At 36.6% G+C, this 11121-nt stretch overlaps 1 protein-coding gene across 1 annotated transcript in view; it reads left to right on the forward strand.

Moving 5' to 3' along the window:
• The window catches only part of Znf800 (zinc finger protein 800), a 56866-nt gene that overhangs the window by 364 nt on the left and 45381 nt on the right, over nucleotides 1-11121 (forward strand). Inside the window, exons 2-3 of the mRNA XM_017801417.2 lie at nucleotides 222-334; nucleotides 5116-5211. Coding sequence (XP_017656906.1) covers nucleotides 274-334; nucleotides 5116-5211 — 157 coding nt within the window. The 5' untranslated portion in view covers nucleotides 222-273. The remainder of the gene's footprint in view (nucleotides 1-221; nucleotides 335-5115; nucleotides 5212-11121) is intronic.

Here is an 11121-nt window from a genome sequence, read left to right on the forward strand (position 1 = left end):
GCCGCCGCCCGCGCAGCCGGGCGGGCCTTCGCGGTGTGCCGCGCTGCGCGCCCGATGCTGCGTTTCCGGGTAGGGCGGTGAACCTGTGCGGGGAGCAGAGCTGGAGACGGTGCGGGTTGGTGGAGGGCAAGCCGGAGGGCGCATGGTGGGAACGTAGCCAGGGCAACCAGAGCCCCTCAGGAAGTTGAGGGTCAGTGACAGGTTTGTGCTTCTGTCTCCAGCCGCGATGAAGAGCTTCTCACAGTGAAAGGAAATAGGTCGCGTCTACTGAAAATGCCTTTAAGGGACAAATACTGTCAAACTGACCACCATCATCACGGATGCTGTGAACCAGGTAAGTCCCTGTTCTTTCCCAGTGACCTTGTTCCACTCCATCAGCGCCTTCTGTGTTCACCTCCTCCCCAAGAAGTCATTTCTAAGTAAAGCAGATTGGAAGCGTCCCCAGCATCAAACCGGTTACGCACACACTAGAGGTCTACCTTGTTTGATCCGAAGAAAGTGCTACAAGTGTCGCCTTCAATCATTTCCACAAGATCAATCCATTTTTAGAATATAGAAATATATTTAAGGTATTTTATTAAGTGCACCCGATTCTGTTAAATTTATGGAATGAAAACTTTAAAGATTTGTTAATTTTTTATGTACATGAGTGTATTGCCTGCATGTTTGTGATGGCACCCATTGCCCACAGAGGGCAGAAGAGGGTGTCAGATTCCCTTAGAACTGGAGTTACAGATGGTTGTTAGCTGCCATGCAGGTGCTGGGAATTGAACCTGTGTTCTCTGCAAGAGTATCCACTGTTCTTAACTGCTGAGCCATTTCTCTAGCCCTGGAATGAAAACTTTTTGAGTCTCATGAAGAATACTAGCAAATTTTAACTTGATAGATATTGTGTATAAACTATAGACATTTCTTAGAACTTTGATTCGCTTTGTGACATTTTGAGTTATAACTTAAAAGGGAATCACTGAAAACATACTCTCATTACAAATACAGACTGTTCTGTTCTAGTTCAAAGGCAAGTGCTTATTATTTTTCTTTTTAAAAGTTACTAGATATTTTTTAACCATAGCTTTTTTGTTGCAATATTTTAACTGCACTCAAATGTATTTAATTTTTATTGTAACAATTTATTTTAAATAAGTTCTTGACTAATTGTAAAAATGCAGTGGTGAAGAGGAAGAAGTTCCATTTCCACAAAACTTTGCTGTACATGACAATAGCATTTTTACTACAGCCTTACGTCTGTTGTATTGTGTTGGAATCATTAATGACCTGCTCTAATAAAACAGATCCCTCTAGGATGTTACCTCATTTTTATTCAGCTGTGCCTGACTCATCTAACTTTTAGTACCCTTTTATACTGCACATTTTGTATATTTGAAGTGAAGATATATAGCTTATATATAAAGGAGTTGAATGGACTTCACTACTTTGCTTATTCATTTCTTTAACAAATTTTATTTTTACCAGGTGTGGTGGTACATGCCTTTAATCCCAGCACTTGGCAGACAGAGGCAGGCTGATCTCTCTGAGATCGAGTCCAGCCTGTTATACATAGTGAGTTCAGACCCTGTCAAAAGACATTAAAAAAAGGTTTTATTTTTGATTATGTGTGTATGTATGCATCTCTGTGTGGGTATGTGCATGTGAGTACAGATGACTCTGAGGTCAGAAGAGGGTGTCAGAGCCCCTGGAACTGGTGTTACACAGGTGGTTAGGAGCCACCTGATGTGGGTATCAGGAATGGAATTCAGGTCTTCTACAAGAGCAGTACACATTCCTAACTGCTGAACCATCTTTCCAACCCATCTTTAACAAATTATTATTGAACATCTGTTAGGCATTCCCCATGGCAATAGAAATATTAAATGGGGAAAAAGTGTTTTCTTCATACAGTTTTTGAGTAGAAAGAGATAGATACAAATAAAGTAATTTATGAGCATGTTTTACTTGGCACATGTTGGTAAATTAAGTTTTTGAGACTTTTAATAGCTTTAAAAGGGTGCTTTCTAGAATTTAACTTTGTAATGTATATTGGATTTTTTTCTTTTTTGTTAACAAGAGAGCAGGTAAATTACATTTAAAATTGAAAGTTACTGCTTATTTACTTAGGTAGCATTAAATATTTTGGAATATTTAATTCAATGGAAAGCTAGACATTTGCTAACTGATGGGTAGTTCATTGTCATTATTTTGGGGAAGGTATATGCTGAGGAGGAGGTTGTTTCTAGGACTGCAAGAAGTATAATATAGTGTGGCATGATATTGATTAGGAGGATGTCCTCAGATGCAGGGAGAAAGATGACATCTTTGAGAAATTCTTTAATGGGCTTTTCTGAGTGGTCTGTCCTCATGTGGATTATGAACAGTGGGTGAGTCCTCAGATGAGAATGTTCCTGAGGAGACCATTATGTCTTGCTGCAATGAGTCAGTTTATAATGAGGGTTGATAATATAAGCCAGTCAATGTATACATTTTCTTATGTTTTAAGATTTTTTTTTTTTCTCTTTTGGTCTTTTTGAGACAGGGTCTCCCGGTAGCCCCAGCTGTCCTGGAATTCACTATGTAGATCAGGCTGGCCTTGAACTCACAGAGGTCTGCCTGCCTCTGCCTCCCGAGTGCTGGGATTAAAGGTGTGTGCCACCATGCCCGGCAAGATTTTTTTTTCAAAATAGAACTTCAAAATAGAATTGTATAAGGAAACCCATGTTACCATCATTCAACGCCATCAGTTATCAATACGTGGAAAATCTCTTTTAGGTTATATCTCTCCTTTCCCCACAGTTCCCCTCTCTGCTCTCCAACTACTCATCCAACCTCTGGTTTATTATTATTATTATTATTATTATTATTATTTTTATTTAATGCTTATGAATGTATTGCCTGCACATGTAAGTGCACCGGTGTGCAGTGCCCGTGGAGGTCAGAAGAGGGTGTTGGATTCCCCTGGAACTGGAGTTACGGATGGTTGTTAGCTGCCATTTGGGTGCTGGGAATTGAACTGGGTCCTCAGCCAGTGCTCTTAACCGCTGAGCAACCCCCCCCCCCCCCGCCTGTTTTTTGTAATCAAATTCCAGACATAATTAGAAAGATCTTTGAGGAGCTTCTTTTAAGGCAGGAGAGACTCATAAAATGGATATGTGTTCTTGGAAGAGTGTTAAGTAAGATATTCTGAGGGTTTAGGTGTTGCTGGTTGGAGGGAGATAATTTTTTTAAACTGGTTGTAAACTGGATGGCTTGGATCTTCTGATCTTGAGAAGGATTTTAGAAAATTATGTATTTTTCAAATGAGGAAAGATATTTTAATAGTGGAAACTACACAGATGTGTATTCTAAGTGAATGTATATTGAATCCATACAGAGCCAAGTTAACCTTGGGCTTATTTTGAATGTTGTCTCAGGAGATGTGTGTGTGTTCTAGTGGTAGCAGTATCCTGAGGGTGATGGATAAGAAACTTTGCTCTAGCTTTAAAGGTAGGTATTGTCATGTGGAAGTTGGTATATTACAGAACATTTTCTGGAGGATATGCCTAAATGAGGAATTCTGAGGCAAAGTGTTTGTCCCTATCTCTCTCTCTTACCCCTTTCTATCCTTTTTTTCTTCTATTCTCTGATTCTCCAGTTCTTGCCACTTTCAGACCCAGGCCTGAGTTCTTGACAGATATTCAGTCCCTCTTTGTGGCAAATTACGCTTCATAGTTGTTAGTTGCTATCATGTGCAGTACTGAACAGAGTCCTAATTCAGTTGGCATTATCAGTTTGCTTATAAACCTCTGCTGCTGTTTCTCTAAAGGTTGAATTTGACTTAAATTTCATAAAAAGAGTCAGTTTTAGGGCTGGAGAGTTGGCTCAGTGGTCAAGAACACTGGCTGTTCTTTCAGAAGACCCGGGTTCGAATTCCAGCATCCACATGACAGCTAAGAACTCTCTGTAACTCCAGTTCCAGGGGATCCAACAGCCTCTTCTGTCCTCCGTGGGTACTGTACGACATGGGTGCACTTACCTACATGCAGGCAATATACGCATATACATAAAATAAAAATAATAAAATACTTAAATCAGTTCTGGTGTCACGAAAGCGGCTGATTAGTACATGGTAATGCTTTTGCTGCTAGAATGCTTATTGAGCACTTGCTACATCCCAGGCTCAGTTTAAGAGGCTTCTTCATTAGCTCACTTAATCCTCACAAAATCTGAGGAGAAAAAAAGAGACCCAAGAGTTTAATTTGTGCTAGCTACAACTCAGTAAATAGCCAAACAATTCAAATGCAGGGGGTGTGTATCTGGGGTTTGTATTCCTTATCACTGCAGTTATTGCCAGTATTAGATGTTCTCAAAGTGGGTAAGTTGTATATGTGTATGTTTTAAACTTGTTTAAAATACACCTGAAGTATCTCTTAAGATAAGGAGAATTTTTCTTGGTGAAATAACTGAGTCGTGAGACCTGGTTCTTCCTGTGTATACACTGAGCACTTGACTTGAAGAATAAAGGAGAATCATATAGCAGCCTGCAGCCTTTTCATCAAAATCTACTTGCCATCCAGATCTAAAGCAATAGTAACACACATTGAAGTAGCCTGGAGGATGGAAGTAGGAGGATGGTCTGTGCCTTATGATGGCATTAGCTGACCAAAACATTTTCCAGAGTGCTTAAATGAAAATTCTTGTATACCTGTAATTGTATACTTGTCTGTTTTCTTTTTTAGCTCTCATAGTTGTCCAGAGAGCTTTATCAAATTATTTTAAGGCTTTAGAAATGGTTTATTGGATATGGCTAAAACACCATTACCTTAGAGTTTTTGTTAAATGTAGTAGTTCTTCTTTAGGGGGAATACAGAAGCAATATAATGCGTACTAAATGAAGCCAAAACAGTAAGGTCTTCGCAGTTAAACCTAATGACTAACCTTAAGTTAGCTTTTAATATTAATAATTATTTGTTTCCTCCATTGTTTCATTTTGTCTTATAAAGATGATGATGAATTTTACATATATGAATATATGCAAATATTATCATCATTGATGCAATTATAGTAAACTATTGTTTTACTTCAATAGTAAATGATTAACCCTTTTTTGGTGGGGTTTGGGATGTGTGTTTGTTTTCCATGTAGTTTTTATCCTGGAGCCTGGAGATCCTCCTTTGTTACAGCAACCACTGCAGACATCCAAATCTGGCATTCAACAAATAATTGAGTGCTTTCGATCAGGTATGAATATTTTAGGATGTATTTTTCAATCATCAGACAATAGTTAAAAACTATCTAAAAGGGCTTAGATTTAAAAAATTAATATCTGTGTATTGTTTTGTTGAATACTTTTTTTTGAGAAAAATGAATAAATATTGACTTGATCTAGAAATTCTTTTTCAGTACAATATACTGAATATTAAATTTTTTTTTGGTCTTTTTGAGACAGGGTCTTCTTGTAGCCATAGGCTGGTCTGGAATGCACTATGTCAACCAGACTGGCCTCAGACTCACAGAGATCTGCCTGCCTCTGCCTCCCAAGTGCTGGGATCAAAGGTGTGTGCCACCACTCCTGGCTGGACCAAAGACTAAGAAAAATTTTTAACTATAGTTTAAAGAAATGTGTGGTATATTTGCAGGTGAAGTGCTATTTGTCACTCACAGTCAATTATTCTGGGTCTTTCTTAGCTATGGCATAAACTTTCCTTAAAATATGTGTGATGCCATTTAGTCTAGATTAATTTTCTTACCACTTTTATTTTGATGATTTGCTGCCTGCAAAACTTGGGAGTTTTCAGTATCTTCAGTAGAGCACAGGATAGAAAAAGCAGACTCTAGCCCTGATATTTATTTCTCATTATAAAAATTGACTATGTGATATATTTATGCAGTTGCTATTCAGTGCTTTAAAATTGGTGTTACTCATTACATATAAGCAACTAAGAATTGTTAGAGAGGTCACAGGTTGCTATGAGTCTTATAATTCCCTTACATACTTTGCATAGATTTATTTTCTAACATTACTATTCAGTCAAATGTGAATAAGCAGATAAATACAATTGAGGAACATCTAATTAATGAACACTTAAAGTAGGATCTGTCATTATCGTAAAGCTTACCATCTCTTCATGAAAAAAATTTCAAGGTTCATAGGAAAAAATGATTTATTTATAACTGGATGAAGCTTTTTTGAAGTCCTTGTTTTAAAATTGTGAAGGTGAAAAACAAAAATATGCTTTACTTTAGGATGAAAAAAGTAGATTATCATTTAAATTAAGATTTTTCTTCTGATTCTTCAAGAACCATTTCTTAGACACTGGTTTTATGTATGAATACAGTAAATATTTGTGGTTATCATGTGCCTATCCATATGTTGGGTAGGCTTCTTGATTTTGAATATTTATTGTTTTGTTTTTATTCTTGATAACTTCCCATGGTTAACAGAAATAATCTGAATGAAGATCTGCTATAATGCATAGAATTAAAGTAAAGGTTTACTTGTTAGGTATAATATTTATATTTCTGGTATCACAGACAAATGAAATAGTTCATTACTGTTTGCTTTGGTGACTTTACTAGATATAAAAGTTTTTTGTTTTTTCTCATGGAAATGAGAATAATGCTTTTCCCAAGTTTGTAATATTTCTTTTTTTTTAAATTCATAATTTAAGCGTTTATAAGGTTATTTAGGATACTGTTTATTGTAGTGTTCTATTAAGTTAGAATTGATTAATTCATAAATGCTTTGTCTTGTAAAAATGGCTTTGTTATAAGGTTATATATGCAAAGTCTGTATCTTTCAAATTTTGGAAGGAAAATATTAAAAGATGAAATTAGTTATATTCTTACTGCATTGTGGTCATACGGATTTTCTGTGTTTGCCAGTTCTTTACTATCCAAACTAAAGAACAAAAAGAACAGAGGCAGTGGCATGGCTCATCAGAATTGCTTTCATTCCACTATTTGTTTCTCCTTTGAGATGTGTTCTTTGAAAAATATCCCCTGTACATTAGTCTTGAGAATATAGGAAGATTCTGAAAATATTATAAAGTAGAGGTGATTTAGAAAAGTGCAGAGTTGTGCAGAGAAACTAATTTTGGAATGAAAGAGAATTGTTTTATTTCAGTGTTTTGACTTCTAACTTAAATTTTTAATTTTCTCAAGACAGTAATGTCTTACGTATATTACTAATCTAAACTACTGAAGTAGCTTTTTTTAATACAAAGATATTTAAAGCTAACCAAAACCTTAGGAGAATGGATCACATTTAAGATCCATTCTAACACCGAGACTGTCAGTTCCTTCCTGACCCAGTCTTCCTATAAGCACACCCTCAGTGACTCATGTCTTTCTAGGCTCTTTCCATTTTAACTAGGTCACATACTTTGTATTGAAGACACTATCCTGATAGTGCTGTAATTTTGATAGATACTTAACAATAGAACTCTGAAGTCCTTGCTTTTGCTTATTCAGCTACAGAGGCTAAGTTCAATTGGATTAATAATAATGTTGTCTATATGCCTTCATCTTTAAGCTCAGATAGCTGTCTTCAACCACTGTGTCATCTTTCCTTGAGTTTCTTACCTCCTTCTGCCTACACTGGGCTATCATGAGCTGATATTAATTCCTACCCAAGCTTGAGGAAGCAGTTGACTCACTTTTGAGGTTTCCCAATCCCTTGCGTGCTATACTGACTGCTTGACCAGTTTTAATTCATTCTCATTGTCTTGTTTCAGCTTTTACTTTGCAATATTTTCTTGGCATTAAATTACATACTCCATTCTTACCTCTGGTATCTGTTTATTTCTGGATGCTTGATTCATACATTGATAATTTTTCATTTGGAATTAATGATAGGTGCCTGTGGATATAACAAGGTATACCAAAAAGTAAATCCCCCACTACCCTTTTGCACAAGTAACTATGGCTACATGGCTGTGTCTTCTTTCACAGATCTTTTATACATGCATAAACATATATCCTTCATTTTCTTCCCAGTAGAAATGGCAACAGTCTATATATTCTAGTGGAACTTTGCTTTATGGATGGTAGCTTTGGTTCTTGGTGTTACTGTAGAGATAAATGTGTGTCATATTTATCAAAGGCTGCCGGTTTTGTAGCTCTAGATTTTTCACCCTTGAGCCCTGTTGGTTAGCTGATTTGAAACTTGCCATTTGCTCCCAAGTCCTGGCTTCTGGTACTACCTTGACTGTGTCCTTTCTTTATGTGGGGTCTTCCCCCCCCCCCGGTGTGAATACTTCTAGGATCTCATCTTTGACTTGGTGTCTTCAAACTTCCCTCCTTCTGTTAACACTTTTAGTTTATCTTTCTTTCTCTTTGACTTCTCTCTCCAAAACAAAAATTTGAAGAAAAAAAACCTGTAATGCTGATAGATATGTACTGAATATCTTATGGGCATTTATTAAATTGATAGAATTGAGATTCATCATCTTTGTTAGTTTCTTAGTCATCTTATACAGGCACAGAAGCTGTCGAATGCCCCAAGGTTAGAAAAAGAAAAATGGGGGAAGGTGTCCAGTATTCAAAACTAGTCTCTTATATGAAGTTAACATCTTCTTAAATCCTTACATTATATTAGATTATAGAAAGAAATAATATATGACATTATAGAGAAAGGGCTCTTTATAATGAATATACTACTATATGCAAGGAACTTCATCCTTTTTCTTTAACTCTTAGGAAAGAATAAATTGTTAATTTTCATAGTATGTTAGTGAAAAATAAGAACTAAATTTGTGTAATGGTTCATGTTGTGGTTGTCTTCCTAGGTTTTATCACTTAGAAACCTTTTCTGATTAAAGCAATTTTAATTGCAGTTAGTATAAGCCATGAATGAATTGTGATGCTATAGTTTTAATTCTTGACAAGCTTAGGATGGAAGTAGAGAATGTTCTATTCTGTGATGGAATTTTTCTTAATTTTTTTGTTTACAAAAATACTGTGTGCACATGTGCGTGTGCGTGCGTGTGCTTGTGTGTGTGTGTATGTGTGTGTGTATGTGTACACATCAGTGCCTACAGAGGACAAAAGAGGGTGTCAGATCCCCTGGAATTGGAGAGGCAGTTGTGAGTTGCCTGCTGTGGGTTCCAGGAACTGAACCTTGGTCCTTTGGAAGAGCATCAGGTGCTCTTAACTGCTGAGCCATCTCTCCAGGTCTTGGTGATGGAATTTTTCTGATTGTTACCTAGCAATTATAGGAAATTCTATAGATAATTTTTGGTTGAATAAGAAAAATACTGAGTTTTTTAATTTATTATACTTGGTATTCATCTTTAACATATCTTCAGGGATTATGTTCTTTAGAGAAAAGGTATTTATATGCCTGAAGTTCTCAGGATCACAGACCATATCCTTCTTTCATATTTCCAGTGAATTGAATACCACTGTATCTGATATTTAGTAGATGCTCGATCAAGTATTCGTTAGGGTAGACTGAAGATTCAAGCAGGCACAACCTGAAAGTAATTTTATTGTACTTAAAAATTTTTTGTGGTATATGTCTGTGTTCCATTGTAAGAAAACCTTATCCTTTGGAGGGTTGGTATTTTAAAGATTCTGGTTCAGGATTTATTAAACAGCAAGTAGTGACTGCTGAGGTAATTTAAGAAGCGAAGGCAAGAAAGAGAGCAATCGAAGAGAAGGAATAGTTTGGAGAAATTAGCAAGGCTCTCTGTTTCTCAGGATCAAGAGTGGAAGGATTTCGTGTTGCTATCCAGAGAACCATGTCTATGAGAAGGAATTTTAGGATGACAGAGACTATGTCTTTCTGTGACAAATAGTCAGAAAAATGGTATCTGATTTCGAGTAATATGTTGTATTCTTAAGGAGGGAATTTAACATCTTAAATGGTGACTGAAACTAAGGAAAACCTTTTAATGTCTGTGTAGTGAGACACATCTTTTCTTAAAAAATATTTTATTTATTATTTTTATTTTATGTGTATGAGTATATTGCCTGCATGTATGTAAGTGTACTGTGTCGTGCAATGCCTGCGGAGGTCAGAAGAGGACATTGGATTCCCTGGAACTGGAGTTATGAACAGTTGTTAGCCACCATGTGGGTGCTGGGATTCAAACCTGGGTCCTCTGTAAGAACAGCTAGTGCTCTTAACTGCTGAGTCAGCTCCCCAGCCTACGTCTTATCTTTTCGTTTGTGAATTTCTTGTAAGTAGAATTAGAAAACATTTAAGGGCTCCTTTTAGATTACCAAGTCAACTTCACATAGAATACAAAAGAAGGTATTCTTAAACATATAGAGAGTTGTCTAGTGTATAATTTAACAGATGTCATTTGGCACTATGTCGAGGTCTAGGAATACAGTGGTGAGCATAAAGAATGTTCTTTTTTTTTTCCCCTTAGTTATCTTATAAATGGATTAATAGAAAAGTAACTAAATGCAAGATGGTAGTGTAAGCTGGGATAGATAATAGGGTGTGTTGGGCACGCAGGTGATGGATTCTTAACAGCAAACAGGAAAGGTCAGAGAAGGCTTCCTGGTGGAAGTGACATCTGACATGGGGTTTGAAGGTATTAGAAGTGATCCAGACTAGGGAAGGCAGAAAGTGCTAGTAAGAACAGCCTAGGTGAAGGTCCACGAAATAAGAGCAGGAGATGGAAAGAAATCCATGTGCCCGAGTCAGCAGTAATCTGGGGCGAGTGTGTGTGTGTGTGTGTGTGTGTGTGTATATGTATGGGTGTGCATCTGTCAAAGGCAGATGCTTGTTTTTGTATGTCTCTTGGGAATAAGTAAATCCCCATGAACCCTATGAATAGAACTACTTAAGTAGGATTAATTAAGAAAGAATGCTTTTCTTTTTCTATGATTGATAGACCCTTGAAGATGAATATGCCCAATTTAAGCATATAGTCTCATGTTTTTACACTTCACTGTTTTTATTAATGTATAACTTCATGTTTATTAATTGGGTATGCTTTAAATATGCTACTATGTTCTTCCTTAAATCTTCAGTTAAATTTAAATTAAAAAAAAAAATTGAACCAGGCATGGTAGTGCATGCCTTTAATCCCAGCACTCAGTAAGATCTCACTCTGTGAGATCACGGTCATCTTGATCTGCATAGTGAGTTCTAGGCCAGCTGGAGCTGCAGGAGACCAAAAAGACCAAAACAAT

Source organism: Nannospalax galili, unplaced genomic scaffold, assembly GCF_000622305.1.
Source record: "Nannospalax galili isolate Female #2095 unplaced genomic scaffold, S.galili_v1.0 scaffold660, whole genome shotgun sequence".
Taxonomy (NCBI): domain Eukaryota; kingdom Metazoa; phylum Chordata; class Mammalia; order Rodentia; family Spalacidae; genus Nannospalax; species Nannospalax galili.